The 20,390-nt window shown below is 41.6% G+C and overlaps 1 protein-coding gene across 1 annotated transcript in view; it reads right to left on the minus strand.

Moving 5' to 3' along the window:
* Positions 1-20,390, minus strand: part of cd276 (CD276 molecule) — a 137,364-nt gene that overhangs the window by 23,094 nt on the left and 93,880 nt on the right. Inside the window, exons 6-7 of the mRNA XM_061668544.1 lie at positions 20,333-20,374; positions 4,086-4,125 (exon numbers count right to left, since the gene is read on the minus strand). Of these exons, the coding sequence (XP_061524528.1) occupies positions 4,103-4,125; positions 20,333-20,374 (65 nt within the window). The 3' untranslated portion in view covers positions 4,086-4,102. The remainder of the gene's footprint in view (positions 1-4,085; positions 4,126-20,332; positions 20,375-20,390) is intronic.

Raw genomic sequence — 20,390 nt, forward strand, 5'->3', positions numbered from 1 at the left:
AGGTGGACACAATAACTAAATGAGCACACAAGACAGGAAAAACATGGGACACAGGGAAAACATGAAACAAAACCAAACACAATCCAAACCAAAACATAGACCATGACACGGCTTTTACGTTGGACAATGATGATCGACATTTTTGCCTATTTTGTGACATTTTAAATACAATACCAGGAACTGAATCATAATCAATTTATGTTTGTGCATGTTCTGCACTGTCAATTTGAAATAGTCCTGATTTTGAATTGATTAATTAATTAATTAATTGAAGCTTTTCTTTCATCCAATTAATTGATTAATCCAACAAAAATCTACAGATTCATTGATTAATAAAATAATCAGTGGTTTCAGCCCTACATGATAGTTTAGTTCAATTGCCATAAGGACAAAGTTAGGGTCCTTAAAAAAAAAAAATCACCCTTGTAAAGTTTGAGAACCCCTGGTCTAGCATACAAACCACAACAAAATCAATGTTTTTTATGGCATCTTATGACCATTGTTTGTTGCATTACTGTACATGCTCCCCTGACCCCCTCCCCCAAAATAGATGGAATATTTATTTTTTTCCTGTTTTTTCTTTGTGGGGGGGAGGGGGGGGGGGTGAGTCCATAAAGGCTTGCTTGTGGTTTGCTTGCAGGGAGAGAGCTCGATACCAACTGACCATGGCTGAGTGAATGCATGGAGGGGGGGCACTCACAGAGGGCTACACATTCCATCACTGCTCTGGGTCCAATCACTGTCATAAATGAATGCTTGCCTCCCGCTGTATGAGTGGAGCACGAACGAGCCGGTCCAGGTCACACTGCTGCTACACTGGAGTTGATACAAATAGAGTGGAACTTCTCTAGCCGAAGACAATCCATTCTAGGACTTTGGATTTACGAATTAGTCAATAGTCATACAAATGTAAAAATTAGTTAACTCTTAATGGTAAGAACTGTGACTGGCTGGCAACCAGTTCAGGGTGTACCCCGCCTCCTGCCCGATGACAGCTGGGATAGGCTCCAGCACGTCCGCGACCCTAGTGAGGAGAAGCGGCTCAGAAAATGGATGGATGGATTAATGGTAAGAAAAGAAACACTCTGTTGTAAGTTTATAGTTTAATGACTGGGGTTGAGCCTATTCCGAAGATGTCACAGAGTGTACAGTTCCAGTACAACAGCATTAGATACTGATTCTGTCCGATCGTGTTGTTTTGTCAACACCGTAAAACAACCAATCAAAATGTGGTACTTTTCATCGAGTATCTCTTTTGGCTGTACTTGCTAATTGTATTCCTTTTAATATTGTTGCATATACTTACGTATATGTCGCTTGGTTAAGTTACTCATTGTGGGATTTTGAGTGAAAACTCGTTTGTATTATTTGTCATTCCTCAGTTTTTTTCTTTCAGTATATCAATTATCACACAATTTCTGTATCAAGTGAAAAGTATTGTGATAATATTGTATTGTGTGTCCCACCTCTATTAACCACTGTTAATAATCTATGTATCCATTGTCTTCTATAGCTCTTGTCCTCTTTGGGGTCGCGGTCGAGCTAGAGGCTATCCCACTCGACTTTGGATGAGAGACGGGGTACACCTTGGAGTGGTCGCCATTGAATGGCAGAGCACAAACAACCATTTGCACTTACATTTACGCCCATGGACAGTTAATGACGACAAATGACTGAACAGTAACAGCTGAATATATGGGAGGACCAGATAACTAGCAACCCTTTCCTGTTCAGTGACGGTTTTTATTTTTATTTTTTTTTGTCAATGTCTTTATGTCTCAAAAGTGTTCTGTCAATTGACTGTCTGTTGTCGTACAAGAGCGGCTCCAACTACCGGAGACAAATTCCTTGTGTGTTTTATGGACATACTTGGCAAATAAAGATGATTCTGATTCTGAGGAAGAGTTCCTGCAAAACAATAAGTGTCTGTTATGCACTGGCCCAAACCCTCTTGGTCAGTCTCACGCAGGGGCAATCACGGAGAGAGGTTACGCTATCAGGAATGTGACATCTTATATCTTATCCAAGAAGATGTGCATCGAGAAGGACCGGGAACATCGACGCCACCTCGGATCTACGGCACTGATGTCTGACGACGGTGTTTGGGCCGCAGCAGAATGGGCGAAATGGCGAAACGCCAAAGAGTCCTCCTCTGAGTGTACCCTTGCCAGAAGCTGCCAATGAGTCAGTCTGCGCCGAGCCAAAACAGGCCACTTCCCCCTCCTGATGTGCGTGCCCCACTTGCCTTGATGCCACATTTACTGAATTGTTTATGATGGCAATTCTAGATGATGTGACCAGTCATGGTTTCTTTGTTGGATCCAGTTTACTTAATATTCAAGTATCCTACTAAAAATGTTATCGAATAATTGAGTATTCGGATAAATTATATTTTTGATTGGTTAAAGACCAATTATGAATGCACAAGAAAAAATAAGCCATATCACTTAATGACTGAACAATTGTTTTTTTTTTTTTTAGATCATCAACTGTTTTATTTCTTAAATTCACATTGAGCGGCAAACTGTATTTTCTTGTCTAGAAAGAACATACATTTATAAACACATTTCAGTGTAAACGGCATTTTTTCTTCTGACATTTCTTGTAAATTAAAAACAAACATAAGAAGCGCAACTGCACTTGAGCAGCTAGCATTTTAGGATGTCACATAATAATACAGTAGGTTTGTGGCTGTGCGTTTGTCATCTTAGACTAACTAAACCAAAATGAAGATGAAAATGACAAATATAACCTTAAAATTTTTTTTCCCCACAAACGTTGCCACTTTTCATTTAGTTTCACCTACAGTACTTGACTCAAAATTTACTGTAGCTACAATGTAAGTACACTGGCCATAATGTACAAGTACAGTGTGCGTAACTATGACGTGACCGAACGTATTCAGGGTACTTGTTAAGCACTGTGAGATGTGTCTCAGCTTGACAATTAACTCTTTCCTGCCTTTATTGAACTTGGAGCAACACAAGAACATCACAAACTGACGAGCTGCTGTCAGCCACAACGTACGCCAACAGTATCTGATCTCAGACTGACTTTTCCTTACGGTTACGTCACACTACTCACTCCCCCCCCCCCCCCCCTCTTAAAGGCATACACACATAATTACAGCTAAAATATCAAACTCAATCAAACTGTGCAGGCAGTGAATGAGGTAAATAAGCGGATCCCCGAGGCAGAGAAAATTCCTCGACCATTTTTTGTATTTGAAGTACTCGAAACATTTGAGTATTCGTTACAGGCCTAATTAATGGGGAGTTTTACTTAAATAAACTAAGACTAATTGAATACTGGACAATTTAGTTTTCAATGAACCTAACGCGTATGTTTTTGGAATGCTGGAGGAATCCGGAGTACCTGGAGAAAAGCCACACAAGCATGGGGATGTTCCAACAAATTTGAACCAGAAAGTCCTAGCAGTGAGGCAGACGTGTGAACCACAACCACACCGTTCTGATGTATTAAATACAAGAAAATTAAAAAGTAGAGTCTGAATCTACAGATCTACAAGGGCATTTTTGGATGTTTTGATCCTAAGCTAAACTGCTTTAAAAGAATCCGAGGGACCTTCTTGCACTTGTTTACATACACCTGCATCTACTTTGTAAGATCTCTGTAAGAATATAATACCCTCTAATTCTGAATTTTGGGAGTGATGATCAGGATTGCACCCTGAAAGGTAACAAATTAGCCATCGGCGCTCCAAAGACTGCAGCAGGCAGACAAACAAATTAATGTGAATGAAACTAAACATAGTTTTCAGACAAAAACAAAGAGTGTGTGACTCATGCGTTAGAGTGTTGACAATTAATCAGAGGTTTAATGCCAGCAGCCGAAGGGAAAATAGTTTTGCTTATGTATGAAGTCCAGTAGAACAGCATTGTCACATCAATCTGTGATTCTTGAAATCAAAATGTCAAGATAGTTTTTATTTCTGTCATAGCAAATTAATGCCACCAAGGATCATTACGCCGCCACTTACCCGCAACCTCGTGAGATGCTTCCCTTAAGGGAGAGTGTGTTTGGAGAGACGCAAAAACAAATAAAGGTGATCCACATTCACTCACCCTTGTTGTCTTTCGCCTTAGCTCTTCAGGAGAGTCATGGCTGAGGAGCAGAAAATGAGACTTGTGTAAGATATACATTGTACAGCATCAAAGAAAGTTCTACCCCCCGGGCTCCATTCCCTCACTCTTGATGCGCCATCAAGAAGCAGAGGGGACGGCGCTTTTATTTAATTAGTCACACTGGTATGGAGGCAAACGGGGGAGGCAGACTGGGCAAGTGAGATGGATAGGCGAGCTATCCCAGCATGCCTCTGCTGTGCTGTCAGAGGAGAGGAGATTACGCCACAGAAAGATGCACACATTGTACGTCACTCCTACCAGTATTGAAGCTCTCTTGACGTGTGCCGTGACTGTGGTAATAGTAAAGTGGGAAGAGCAATCCATAAGCTGGTAAAGATGATGCATCGTGATTCTTAAAGCGGCATACTGATGATCGGGCCAAATTTGCTTTTTTTTTTTTTGCTTTGCAATCAAAGCCAAATTCTCGGATGCCTGTGAAAGATTATCCTGAGAGTTGTGGAGTTCGTTGAGGGAATTTTCCTCCCCGATCTGCTTGGAAAACAGTTGGGGCTGACAACCTGTCCAATATTCACATTCGCAAATCCTTATGGGTGTGACCGAGCCGATTGTGATGTGAAATGTAACGCTAGCAAATCAGGAAATAATACCTCACACATGCACGATTTGGCAAATTGAGGCGCAACCGGTTGTTTTCTTGTAGCAGTATTACTAGTACTAGTTAGTTTTACTATAGAGTGGGAAACTTCAAACTTCCATCCATCCATTTTCCGTACCACTTATCCTCACTCGGGTCACGGATGTGCTGGAGCCTATCCCACCTGACTCTGGGTGAGAGGCGGGGTACACCCTGAACTGGTCGCCAGCCAATCGCAGGCCACATGTAAACCAACAAACATTTGCACCCAAATTCACACCTATGGACAATTTAGAGTTTTCAGTCAACCTACCATGCATGTTTTTGGGAGTACCCAGAGAAACCCCAGAACATGCAAACTCCACACAGACGAGGCTGGATTTGAACATCCTCAGAACTGTGAGGTAGATGTTCTAACCAGTCGTCCTCCGTGCCGCTCAAACTTCTGACATTTGTTAAATTATATAAAGCATTACCTGTACAGTTCATAATGACGGTGACAGTTTGATCAATTAATAGATTATTTCTATTCCAATATTTATTTTTCATTCATTTTTACTCCAAGCGCCACCTAAAGAAATATTTAGCTCTCCAAGTACCACAATAAGATTAAAATGCAGTAGCATAGTAGGCCTACTGTAAGTTTTCATCAATAAGAAAACAGAGGTTTTAGTCCCAAAAATTATATTCAATGTGAATTGCCAATGTAAATCACTGTAACATTACACACAGTTTGAACATGGACACTGCTTAAATATGGGGGGAAACTGTCTCAAATAATCATTCAATGTAAATGTATTGGACATTGTTTATGAACTAAATAAATATCCATCCATCCATCCATCCCTCCATTTTCTGAGCCGCTTCTCCTCACTAGGGTCGCGGGCGTGCTGGAGCCTATCCCAGCTGTCATCGGGCAGGGTACACCCTGAACTGGTTGCCAGCCAATCGCAGGGGACATAGGAACAAACAACCATTCGCACTCACAATCATGCCTACGGGCAATTTAGAGTCTCCAATTCATGCAATTTTTTGGGCATGTGGGAGGAAACCGGAGTGCCCGGAGAAAACCCACGCAGGCACGGGGAGAACATGCAACTCCACACAGACGGGGCCGGGGATTGAACACGGGTCCTCAGAACTGTGAGGCTGACGCTCTAACCAGTCGGCCACCGTGCCGCCACTAAATAGACAATGAAATGAAATGGAGGATGAAAACAAATGATTTTTAAACCTTAATTATTACAGTAATTACAAATGTGTCAATCTTAAAAGTTAAATACAACTGAACTGTACATAGGCCATGATTATTTTATTTACCACTAGAGGGAGCCTGCTAGTGATACACATAGTACAATATGATAATCACTGCATTAGACAAACAACTAAATCATAATAGTTGAGTAATTGCCATTCAAAGAGTGCGTACATTTATATGGGACACCCTGTAGTTGTACTGCCCGTGACAGCAGGATTCTGTCTAATTAGAAATCAATGCGATATTAAGAGGTTTATAATTCCTGTTATTTTCTGAGCAGTGTTGCCAGTCTCTCGGGTGCATCCCTGGGAGAAATACTGTACACTCGTGCGCAAGCTTTTGCCCTCAAAGCCGCGAGCGTAGTGGTTCCGTAACGTGTGTAACCGCTAAGCAACGCGGCACGAAAGGGCTCTTAATTAGCACTCTTGAAGTTATTCGGCGACCCACATGTAATAACGAAGGCAGCACCCAAGTCCTATTTACATATCTTTAGTTGGTAATGTGCGGCCGCTGGGAGAGCCCCGGTTGCTGAGAATGGGTTGCCAGTGAAAAGAAGGGCTTGTCAAGTTGAGCTGCTTTCCGTGGGCCCTCTTCCTTTCAATTATGACTAGCTATGTATGCGAGGGACCCAAAGGTCTGTCAAATGAGGTTATGATATAATGATGTTGTAAGCACCAATGTAACAGTGTGTATTTGCAAGTCTATTATGTCATCATAAAAAAGGCTACTTTTTTGAGTGAATACAATTTTTAAATGAATTAATTATACCTTTCCTTAGGTAAGAATGCTTGAATGTTTGATTGGGAGAGAGGGAACAGTAAACTCCCTTAAGGTTTGACAAAGCAAAAGTGGCAGAATTTTGACTTAGACCAATATTTTCTATCAAGATATGCATGTCTCAAAGGAAAATAATGTCCCAAGTCACAATACATGAGGTCTCAATAGACCTCATTACAGCCTTTTCTTTGACTTCATTATATAGAATTAATGTTGTTCGACATGTATTATCACTCCCGATTTATTATTAAAGTTAAAGGAGTGTTTAAAAAATATTTAGTTTCTAACAGATTAATATTATACCAGTTAATTTCTGCTTATACTTGTGATTTCTTTATGTTTTTTATTTTTTGGTTGCGATAAAATAACAATTTTCTAGCCTAAAACATACAAAAAAAACAAATGAAAATTCATTAAAACAAATATTACAAGGAATAAAATGCCTGTACAGTACAGTAGAAAAGCTTAGTTGCGCTGAGCACTGACATTTACGAGTGTCTTTGAACGTATCGCTTCTCAGTGCGTGCGGGCGAGCAAAGAGAGTTTGTTGACAGTCTACCTATCACAGTGTTGTGGACATGCTCCCCGCAAATGGCGGTGACACAGTGGTTCCCCATGGTTTGATAAACTGCAGCCTTCGAAGCCGCCCTGCTGTGAGACTCCCACAACAAGACGCTTTGGACGCTAAAGTAATTAGCAGGTCCCCTCGAAATCTTGGTTTACAGTCATCAAAGAGTCCTTTCTTCGTTTGAACTCACAACAGCACAAAAGGGACCAATCGACGATGGGATGCAAATTCAGCAACAAACTATTTGCTTAATATCCAAACGTGCGCGCAAGGCACCACCCGTAGGTCGAGAGGAACTGCAAAGTCGAACCGGGCGGAATCTCATTTGATGTTTAACCAAGGATAAATGTGTTTTGATATTTCACGAACTCTGCAGAATTTATTTCAAAATGTATGTCTTGATATCTGTGTCATTATGTCCACTTTACTAACGCAGCTATGAGATTTTGAGAATTGTTTGTCTTGATTTGACTCCAAGCAGCATGAAATGCGATTTGAATCATAAGCAGGTGATTTGACAAAACTAAAGTATGAACATTCCATGTGCTTGACCTGTGAGTGAAGAGAGTACCGAGTTGAGGTTATTTTATAATAATATATAATTTTAAACCCATTTTATCAAATTTGTAGACAAGATTCAAGTTGATGGGTGTGGTCTTCTCTGTCCCCTCTTCGACACGCCCCTGCGGTACTTAACCCTGGCGCTCATGTTTTTTTCTGGCTCTTGTGTTTTTTCTCTCCTCTTGTCTTACTGGCAGCTCGCCAGCCGGGCTGGCCATGTACCACAACTCCCCCCTGCCCTTTTCTTTTGTTCGGGCACACGGTTCGGTAACCGCGAGCCTTGGTGAGGGAGACTCGACTTCCCAGCCTATACATGGGCCACCGCTAGGTGCTCAGAGCAGCTACTACAAAGGTACAAGCTATCCTTCCAGCCTGAAATTGCCAGCGAGCCACAAAAAAAAAAAGAAGATAAACAGTCCTACTCTCCCTATGAGGCGTGATGACCAACCATTTTTCGTCTTCCGCCTCCTTTGTTTTGCTTTATTTTTCTACATCTTTTTCTTCTACCACCAAATCTGTCGCCTTGCTTCCTGAGCCACTTCCAGAGAGAGACTACCACCCACCAGCTTGCGCCTATGGTCGTGAGTAGACAAGGCAACTTTTGCCAGACTACAATATTAGTGCCTAATAATTTCGGGGAAATTACTCTCTCACACGTCCACCCTGGAGGCAGTAAACGCTCATGTTTCCAACTTTAGTCCAACACACGATGTTCTATTTTCCTTTTCGTATACCCATTTTCCTTCGTTTTATCACTACTACTACTTTTCTTTCTTTAGTTAGACCCCCTTGGTGTGTTTCCCTCTAGATCCCTTGTAGATGTCATTAAATGTACCATAAAAATCCACTCTTGGTTGTATTTTGTGTGTGTTCTGAGTTTAAGTAAACCTCTGTCATCTAGAACTCAAAATTTTATGAAGTGTAGCAATGTTCAGATTTCGAGATTGATAAAAAGGTTTTTCGTAACTTTCCCTAAATTTTATCCACAGAAAAAGTGACGTGGTGCTCCTTTAATAGGTAAAATTAGTTACATTTTTACAATTAAACTTACAATTACGGTAAACCGTAAGTAACGCAAGCGTCGCTGTGTGGAGTTTGCATGTTCTACCCGTGCCTGGGTGGGTTTTCTCCGGGCACTCCAGTTTCCTCCCACATCCCAAAAACATGTATGGTAGGTTGATTGAAGACTCTAAATTGCCCGTAGGTGTGAATGTGAGTGATTGTTTGTCTCGATGTGCCCTGCGATTGGCTGGCGACCGGTTCAGGATGTACCCCGCCTCCCGCCTGAAGATAGCTGCAATAGGCTCCAGCGGCCCGCAACCCTTGTGAGTATAAGCTGAAAAAAAATATATACACTACAACAGTAACTGTGTTTGGTTACTTTATCAATAAATGTGAGACAAACAGACTAACGCTCGTCATATCATTGGATGACGTTAAAATACTTTGTCAAGCCCTACGATGCCGCCCAAACAAGGTACCTGCCGGCTGAAGATGATAACAGTAGCAGCTATCTAGCAGTATAGATGGGACTTCTCGACTGCTGCCCTCATGGCATAAATGAATCTTCTGGTTGGTACATAATGAAGGACGGAAATAATATCACGGTGATAGCTGTAATACTCTTCCCAGTAGTGCAGTACATTCGGCATTAACTTCAATGTGAATACCTTTGTATGCTGTTAATATTATGTATGCTTAAGCATATGAAAAATGTTTAAGAGTATAGAAAATGTTTTAGTATGGTAGAGGTTAATAAGAGTGTGAGAAAGATTAATACATTTGGGACTGGGGAGATTGATACATCTTAAAAATATGTTTAAAAAACATGGGTGCCACATCGCACAATAAACGAGGGATCACTGTATTCCAAATAGGACTGATTAAAAAAAAAAAAACTTTCGGTTTGGAAGATTTGGTTTGGAAAGTCGACCAGTTAGGGCAGCATAGCGCACGAGTGGTTAACATGCCAGGCTCAGGTCTTCAACGAGTTTGCATGTTCTCCCCGCACAGCTCGCATTTTAAATGTAAATATCAGGTTAATTTAATTGTGGCAGACAAAATTTGAATTTGAAATATGATTAATTGTGCAGCCTTACCATAGGTTTGGAAGTGTGTGTGAATGGGTTCCTGTCTATGTGCGCCCTGTGATTAGATGGCGACCATTCCATGGGGTACCCTCAATTGGGATAGGCTCCAGCTTACCCGTCACCCAAAATGATGACAAAGATTATAGAAAATGCACAGATGGAAGGTGCAATTATACGTACAGTATGTATGCATGTTTATTATTGTGGTTTAGAGCAATATGCTATGAGTCGCGGAACAACTGAACTTTTCAAAAGGCATATTTTTTTCAATGCACCTCTTGCATAGGAATTCATTATTTTGTGCAGGTGTACCGAATGTAGTACCAAGAGAATAGCAATAGAAACCGAGTAGGTGATATTGATTTTTTTCAGTGGCGCACTCTTCCCGGGAGCTATTCAGCTCAATATAATATAGTTCATGACAATTATACACAAAAAAACAATTGTCGATATGTATAGAAAAAGATGCATGCATTGTGGATCAAACTCCCAGAGGCAATTAAAGACGCCAAGGAACATACAGCTTACACTCCCTATAGAACATTGAAACGCTGGCAGTAATTCGCTGTGAGCGTAACACTGCCATTCCCCAGAGAAGCATAAGGTGAACACTCCGTTTCTCTCGCATTAAGGTGTTCTATCTTTATTGCCATACGTGCCAGCGAATAACTCAATAGACGGGGACAGAGGGGGGATATAAAGAGAACAGAGGTGACTTTGACTGATACAGCAGTCTTTGTTTTGTTTCTGTCCGTCTGCTACACATACACACACAATTAGCCCTAAGGCTCATTTATGCTTGGATGAAACAGATCCCTGCGATTTAAAATAATTGTGTAAAATGTCCTCTTAATTCAAGTCAATACTTGGCATACTTAGAGACTTTAAGGGATTTTAGTGTTTGCTGTTAATTGCTTCACAATTGCGTAATTGTGGGTTTGGTGTTCGAAATCTTGACTCAGACCTTTCTGAGTGGATTTTCTCCCAGGGGCAGAACTTCCACAGTCCAAGACAACCCATCCATCTATTTTCCAAAGCGCTTAGCCTCATTAGGTTCATGTGCAAGCTGAAGCCAAGCCCAGCTAATTTGAGGTGAAAGGCAGCCTATATCCTGGACTGGTTGTCAGTCAATCGCAGGCCACATTTATAGACAGACTACCATTCACACTCACTGAGTGGAAACTGCCACGCTGCCTCCAGTCCAAAACCATATTTCCGGAAAAAGTAGCTGGGTGTAATTTGCCAAAGTTAAAGATATGGTAAGTCTTCAAACTTCAAACTGTTGCTTTTGTTTTTATTAGCAATAGAGTTAAAAGAGGCTCCACAGCAAACTAATTGATCCCTGCATGTGAGCAACAAAAAACAAATTGTGATAATTCTGTTCAAAAGAACTCTGGCTTCCTCCCAAATCCCAAAAACATGCATGTGACTTGACAGGCACATTAGGTGCTATAGAAGATGAAGGATGAATTAATTTAACAAGTCTAAATTGTCTTTATAAGTGCATAGTGTTTTCTGTGTCATCTCTGTGATTGGCAGGTGATGAGTCCAGCGCTGATTGCTAAGCACTGCAAACCTTTTACTGAGGGTGAGTTTGTCAAAGACTGTGTGATGACCATGGTGAAGGAAATCTGTCCTGAGAAGCAGCAAGATTTTGCCAAGGTTTGCCTGGCACGTAACACTGTGGCACGCAGAATTGAAGAAGTGTCATCAGAGATCAAGAGACAGTTGGGAGGCAGAGGAGATGAGTTAGATTTTTTTTTCTTTAGCTTGCAACGAAAGCACGAATGAATCTGATACTGCTCAGTTACTTACTTTTTTTAGGGGAGTGGACAATGAAATGAACGTGACTGAAGAGGTACTTGACCTCCAGAGCCTCAAAAACCAAACGAGGAAACGATTTATTCTCTTCTGTTTGCGCCACTGTAGATGACATGAAACTCCCGCGGAATAACATTTCTGGAATTATTACGGCTGGCACACCTTCCATGACTGGCGACCGGAGTGGATTATCAACACTAATATGCAACAAAGTCAGTGAAGAAGGAGGTAAAGCTGTAAAACTCAATTGTATCATTCACCAGCAAGTCTATGTGCCAAACATCTCAAATATAAACATGTTATGAAATCGGTGATTAAGGCTATTAACTATATCCGCTCCAAAGTGCTGTGCCACCGTCAGTTTCAAAAGTTTCTAATCGCGATCCATGCTGAATATGGAGATGTCTATCACACCGACGTGAGATGGCTCAGTCGTGGTTCTGCACTGCATCGCTTCTACTCTCTTAGCCAGCAAATCGGAGAGTTCTTGGCAGAAAAGGGACAGCCTATGTGAGAACTACGTGACCCGGTTTGGCTGGCTGATTTGGGTTTTCTAGTTGACACAACAAAGCACTTGAACATGCCGGACCGGATGCAGTCATAAGCCAACTATATTCACACATCAAAGCCTTTGGAACCAAGCTGCAACTTTTCAAAAGACACCTGTCACAACCCCAGCCAAATACCACACACTTTCCAGCGCTGCAAGAAATCATGGCCAGTTTCCCACAGAGCAATACCAGTGCGCAAACGAGGAAGTATGCAGCAGACATTCTCTCTCTAACTCTAAGAGTTCCGGCAACGCTTTTGGGATTTTGCAGCTGTTGAGAAGGAGATCACACTTTTTTCCTCACCTTTCTCCGTGAAACCTGATGATGCTCCTGACCAGTTGCAGCTGGAGCTCATTGAGCTGCAGTGTGACGCCTAGAGCCGCAGTCGACACCAGCAGCTCTCTCTCGCCAACTTTTACCAACAGTTGGATAAAGGCAGGTTCCATGAGATTTGAACATTTGCTCAACATTTTCTTTGCTAAGAAAATGCTGAGCTTGTTTGGATTGACGTATTTTTGTGAGAAGACATTCTCATTCTGATTCTGATTCTGATTCTGATTTAACACGACTAATTGATTCTCACCTGTGTGACATCTTGCGCATCAATACCACTGCCATTGGGCCAGACCTGGGGCCTCATGTACAAAGACTTGCGTGGATTTCCTACTAAAACATGGCGTACGCTCAAATCCAGAAAAAGTAAGCACAAAAATATCCAGATGTATGAAACTGCGTACTTATGAATCCAAGCACATTTCCTTCGTACATTCCAATCAACGTGGGAATGAGCGCACATGTTGAAGTAGCCGACTCCTCCCTTTCCACGCCCACATTTGAATATGCAAATCACATTTAAATGAACCCTGCACCTGAGATCCCGATCTCTGCATGATCAGAAAAAAAGGCAAATGAGCAAGGTAATAAAGAAAAATATTTTTTCTGAATGTGAAGTTGCTCAATGAAGTGGAGGTGCGCAAGAAAATCCTCTTTGGCACGCTGTCCTCTGGCGTTAACAACACGAAAGAGGAGCGAATCGGACAGCGTGTGTGCGGCTATCAATGCTGTGCAGACAGAATAGCGCGCACATCCAGAACTAAAAAAGAAGATTAAGGTAGATGTGAAGCGGAGGACACCTGCCCACTGCCAAAGGGTGGCCAAAAACAGGTGGAAGAACTGGCGCGGAGGGCCTCACCCCGTTCGAGGAGAGAATCGCTGCGATCATGGATGACGTTGCTCTCTCAGGAGTGATGGGAGGACACATGGCTCACTATGATCACCCCACATGGTTAATACCATGTATTTTTATAACTCATAACAAACTGTTCATACAGTAACCTACACTCAGCCCTGTGAGATAAAGGTTCATGTGTAAATGTTCTATGTGTGGTATTTGTAATAAATCTTTTGAAATCAAATAGAAGCACATCGGCATATCAAAATGGATATCAAATACTTTGACTCCTTTTTGATTAATCAATTTATTATTTTAATACACAGGAGTGGACACGCACGCTGAAAAAAAAATCATGTTTTTTTCAGGTGAAGAGGGGTAAATTATGTCAATTTAAACTCATTTTAATCATGTGCAACCAATGTACATGTTCAAATGAAGTAAATTCAAAGGACTCTTTTTTTCCAGTGCATGTGAGTCACAAAGCGATTGCGAGGGCAATAGGCGGTATAAATGATCGCCTTGTTCAATTAATAGGTGTCCTCACAAATATCAGTGGTTCGTTAAATACACTTGTTAACAAATGAATTTTGAGTCCTTGCTTCAATTGCATTGTTGAAATCAAATGTTTCTGGGCATGAATTGTTCATCAGTGCTAATTGTGTCTCTGATGTGTAGATTTATGAGAACAGTTTCCCAGCATCACCTCTATGTGTCGCCAAAGCACCAAAAGCTGCAGAAACGTGCGTACGCCAGCCATACAGTTGGCGTGAGGCACCGCACATTTCCACGGTCATGTCACTCTTGATACATTTGAACTTTGCCGTGAAAAAGAACGGCTGCCACGTTTTTGTGCGTACGCACCTTTTGTACACGAGGCCCCTGGCCTTTGTGCTGCAATCCAGATCTCAGTATCACCCTTCACATTAATGCAGGCAAGTCGTCTGTCATTTACAATGACTAACATAAAAATCTGAGTGAATTAATTTTGTTTTTTTAGGATTAAACCCACTTCTGAATAAAATGACTTATTTCCCTGTTTTTGAACTTTAAAAGTTCATTGAACATTTATTTTCAACGATATGCCATGTTTCAAATGAACCCTGCACTGGTCAATATGATTTTTTTTTACATATTTCCCTGTTATTGAATTAAAAAGTTCAGAGAACATTTAATTGCCAGTGGCGCTATTTCATGTTTGAAATGTAATTTGCACTGGTGAATACTTATTTCCCTGTTTAAGAATCTTGAAATTTAAATAAAAAAGTAAAATATGAAAGGCAGACTGGTTTGCACCATTTTTTTTTTAGATTTATGGGTGTTCCATGTAAAAAAGAATGTCAGGCTAAATGGTCGACCCCCCACATTTTCACCTCACCAAATCTGTCCCTCTTTGCAAAAGGTTTGGACACCCCTGCCCTCGATGATGAGTAGCATGGAAAATGGATGTTTAACAGCAGCTAATGGACATGTTCAAGAGGAAAATCTTCTCAAAGACCTCCCTTTTCATCATTCCAACATGAATTCTTAGGCCATGAATAATTTGGTCACTAAATAATCCCTCTTCTAGGCCCCATGATGCCTCCAAGTCCAGGATTTAGGGAGATAGCGGGGGGCCTCGTGCAACACAAACCGAAGCCTTCCGCTGACAGGAGCAGCACTTGCGTGACTGCAGCGCCCTCTAAACAGCATATCATGCTCAGATTACGGAACGCTGCAGAGAGGAGACGGGGAGGCTGTATGTTGTACTCACAGAAGGAACACATGTACTTGGCTTTCTATACTAGTGCTGCTTCACATGTCGAGGGGGAGGTTCGCTAGTGGGCTTGGATGTGATGCAACTTGTACAAGCATAGAAGAGGTTGTCTTTCTCCCGTATGCTTGGGTACAATTCTACTACTATTCACAAATTCACCAGGTTTTTTCTGTGTGATCTATCCCCAGCTGTTGACTGAAAAAAAACATATTTGCCCGAAAGCCCTATATAAAAGGAAAGTAGTAGGTTTGAGTCAAGGAACTATGTTGAAGTGATGCATCTCGACTGAGAGACAAGCATTGTTTGTCGGGAAGGAGCTAAGTTTATAATGGGTTGCCACATGTCCATGTACACATGCACTTTTGTATCTTTCTGAAATCAAATAATCTGTAAGCAATAATTTCTTAGGGTAATATTCTAAGATACATTTGAAATGATACTGTACAATTAGATAGGGCTATGGCTTGTATAAATTAAGCTCCTCTCTTCACTTCAAGATAATTACTTGACACCAAGAAGTCACAAGATGGCGCCAAAGCAACAACTTCATATTAGATGCACTTTGGCCTAAACACAAAAAAATGCTCGCGATCTTAGTGAGGAGAAGCGGCTCAGAAAATGGATGGATGGACAAAAAAATGCAAATAACGGCGACAGGTTCCCAAAACAACATTGTGAAAGAGTACATCTGTGAGTACTGAGTAGAGCGAATTGCAAGTATGTGGGGAAACGTACCGACAATCGGGCCCAATTTGACCATTGTTCACATATCTTCTGTTCAAAGTCAGCAAAGACCGAATTGTCTCTAAAAGATTGTGCTTAGCAATTATCTTGTGGTGTGGGATGTGTTAAGAGGGATTTTTTCCCCCGATATGCTCGGAAAGTGGTCTGGAACGACAATCATGAATGTTAAACCTGTTCAACATTTCCGCTCACAAAGCCTTATGTGTGATCAATGATGAGGAATCCATGATTGTAATGTGAAATGGAACAACAGCCAGGAAGCGATCTGAAGCTCACGGTGTTCCTGGTCACACCTACGCAACTGGTTGTGTGGAGTGTTTGAATAATGTGTCTCACAAGTCATTCACCACAATATAAATGACAAGGAGAAAGAGTTTTTAACTACCACACAATTACCAAATAAGATAACTAGCTTCTATTTCCCCTTCCACTATTACTTTTTTACCTTAGTATTTTTCAGCTGTCAGAATTCCTTGTGCTGCCCTCACTGATCAGTCTTGGTACTATGACAGATATTGTCGTGTGTGATGTGCTGTGTTGGTCATTTCCAGTAATCCACACAATTCGAGAGCAGTGAGCACACACCTTATTTTTCCTCATCATGTGGGGTCTCTAACAATTAAAACATTCTCATTTCATTGTCAATTCTAGCCATGTATTTACTTGAAGGATGAGTGACTTGTAGTAGGTTACATAACCTCTTTGGTATCGAACCCTGGCCAATCAGGTAATAGAAATAGTACCCCCTTTATGTGGTGACGAGAGCAATGCTGAGATACTGCACAGTGGTAAGGGTGCACACATGTGCACCATGAAGCCACAATTTGAGCTCTGCTGTTCGATATTATTTCCCACAGCTATAAAGCCAACAAAGGAATACCTCACCCAAGTGAAAATGAATGAGCCCTGCTTCCTAGTTATAACCGCTTATTGTTCCAATCAGGCTGCCTTTGAAAGGGGAGGCTATGCTCTCCTTTGGGCAGCTCATGAAGATTAACACAAGTGGGCTCCCCATCGTTGCCATTAAAGTGTAGCTTGTTTTGGGTGTCTTTGTCTCGGGCAGGAACCTATGCCTTTGTCAGCACAATTGAAGCCAGATGGCAAAACAAAAGCTGTTTGTCTGGCGTGCTTACACGAGCCCATCTCAGAAGGCAAGAGCCATTAGCTCGCCTACTCCAGTGCCGCCGCCCCGCGACGTACACCTGGATTGAACCACAACCGCATGATAACGAGAGGGATCGAGGGCGAGGACGGCTTTGAGTTGTCGCTGTGATCTGGTTGCTCTTTTCGCCCGCACACCCCACACCCTTTTCGCTCATGCTGAAATATTCAGACTGGCTAGTTGTGGGATGGCTGACCCCACTCCTGGCTGCACAGATAGCTCTAAAACATTCATGAGGGAGGCAATAAAGAATAGAAAAAGTCATTGCCCCACTGCTGTCACCTCGCGGCTTATTAAAATCACATGGTATTAACTTTACTGTTGGCGGGAAAGGCTAAATAATTCAATCAGACTAAAGGAGGAGTCAAATGAATGACTCTAATGAGATTAACGCTTGAGGGAGAACTGCTAAGGATGGTGATGGGCATTTACCAAGGCTGCTCAAGTTTAGTCTACTTTACCATAAAGTTGTTTACTGATTTGATTGGTTGTGGTAACGGAGTGATTCACATACACACATGGACAAAATTGTTGGTAACTCTCTGTTAATGCAAGAAAAACCCTCAATGGTCACTGAAACTGAAAAATTACTGAAAATTAACCAGTGAAAATCAGACATTGTTTGGGAATTGCGATTCAATGATTTATTTAACTGTCAATGAGACTTCAGAACCTGTCAACAAGTATTTTGCCCTACTCCTTGTGAGCAACTACGTGTCTCAAGTTTGAAGTGTGCCTACTCTAGATGGCATGTTTCAACTCCTTCCGCATATGTTCAATAGGATATAAATCAGTGGTCATAGAAGGCCACTTCAGAACATTGTTAGCATTGTTAGCATAACATTACTCTTAGCTATTCTTGGGTATTTTTAGCTGTGTTTTTTAGGTTATTATCCTGTTGAAACCAAGCTTTCTGACACTACGCAGCACATCTATCTCGTGAATGCCTTATTCGTCTAGAGATATCATTGTACCCTGCACAGATTGAAGACACCAGAAGCCAGACTTAACAAAGCAGCCCCAGAACATAACCGAGCCTCCTCCATGTTTCACAGTCAGGGCAATGTTCTTTTCTTGGTATGCTTTTTGCATTCGTGAACAAGGAGTTGATGTGCTTTGCCAAAAACTCCAGTTTTAGCTGATCTGTCAAAAGGATATTCTCCCAGAAGCTTTGTAACTTGTCAATCTGAATTGTGACAAATTCCAGTCTCACTTACGTTGTAGCTTCATATGTAGGTTGATAGTTTTATTTATTTATTTATTTATTTATTTATTAATTATCTGATCTACTATGTGCTGTTCCTGTTCACACTGCTGGTGTAAAAGTGGAATTTCCAATTACGGGACAGCAGCGGACCCCCGCATATTCGCGGTTCGGCACTCACGGACATTCATTTGGGTTCTTGCTTTAGCAGAATATTATTATTATTTTTTAAGCAGATAGGCTGTCAATTGTAACTTTGAACAATAGTAACCAGTCAAGGGTGTAGTCGGTCTTTTGCCCTAAGCTATTTGGGATTGACCCTAGAGCCTGAGAGACCCTAAACTTGATGAACATACTGAACACAAAATGGATGATTTGGATGACATGCCCTGTAACTGACGAGCGACCAATCCAGGGTATAGTCTGTCTTTCGCTTGAAGTCAGCTGGGATAGGCTCCAGCTCCCCGTGACCCTCAACAAGATAAGCAGTAGAGAAAATAGATGGATGGTATTTCTGGACACATAACTAAGTAAAAATGTAGAATTTACTCCTGATTTTCTTGCCAACTACAAAGATAGAGCGTGAAGGATTGGCCTTGCTATCAACTCCTAAAAATGTCTCTTAATTTCCCTGTTGACATTACATAACGTGTCTCATCATTGTTTTCACTCATTGTACGTATCAATGAAAGTATGAAATTGATAGGCAAAACTTTAAAACACTGAGCACTTCAAGGGCCTCAACAGCTTGTTGGCGTCTCTAAATGAGAGCATCTGTTTCCATTCAACACACACACACACAAACGCACACACTTGACTAAGAATGATGCCAACGGGCTGCTGGACTTGGTGCCTGGAGCAGGTCTCATTTTTATGTGCATTCATGCTTCATCAGCATTCACTGGCACTTGAGTAAACAGTTAACATTCAGTAAGTGCTTCTGTTGGGTCGCCTTAACACCTGCCCACCTGCTCAGTATCTTTGCCTCAGTGTCCAATTGCCACACAGGCTAATTCATTTTCTTGGTTGTCTTCTACAAGCAACATTGACTATTGCATCAATTGGGCAATTTTCCACTTTTGGCGGTAGTATCAGAGTCGTAACCATGGTGGGACAATGTCTTGAGTGTAAGGAAATTTTCAAAAGCCTGGATCGGAAGCACAAAGTCTGCCTGTCAATTTTTTGCACAAGGAGGCAATATCAGAACCGTAACATATGTGGGTTGATGCTGGTGTAGGAAGTTACGCAACTCTGGGACGAGGCGTTATTTTTTGCCTTCAGAGGTCGTCAAGATCTTAATCAAGACAGGACGACATCCGTGTGTAAGGTTGCCCTGGCAATTTTCTGCCGCGGGTAGTATCATGATGACAATGTGGTAGCCCCTTTTACACTGATAATATGACCTGATGTTCACATCTTGATGTAGTTTGAGACCCCAAACGGAGGCAGGACGACACCTTTGTAACCCTACTTCTGCGAAAACCACCTGTGTGAAAGGTACCAACAAGAACTCCAGCTCTGTCCAACAAAAATTTAGTACGTCACACCTGACGCTGTCAGCATCTAATAATCTTGATTGTGAGATCCCTTGTTCTTTTGTGAAAGTGCACTCTTTTGTTGCAAGTTCACACTCTGCCAGGCTGTATTTAAATGGCAAAGGTGGCAATTTTTCAGGACTTCTGTGAGAAAGAGACTACCTGCGTGTCATGTCTCACAAGACCAGGACAAAAGAATTATTACTGTGTTTATGTGTGTGTAACTGTGCATGCTTGAATGTTTTTATGTGTGTGTGTGTGTGTGCGTGAGTGTGTGTGTACATGTTTATTGTATACAGTTTTTTTAACTAGGTCAAACTTAAAAAAGCCGATAACGCGAAGAAAGAAGAAGATTCATGCGTGTGTGTGTGTGAGCAGGTTTGAATTTGCTGACCTGTCTTTGACTCTTCTTCTTCTAGTTCCTTGGCCTCTTCAGCTGTGGGGAAAGACAT

The sequence above is a fragment of the Phycodurus eques genome, chromosome 2, assembly GCF_024500275.1.
Source record: "Phycodurus eques isolate BA_2022a chromosome 2, UOR_Pequ_1.1, whole genome shotgun sequence".
Classification (NCBI taxonomy): Eukaryota; Metazoa; Chordata; class Actinopteri; order Syngnathiformes; family Syngnathidae; genus Phycodurus; species Phycodurus eques.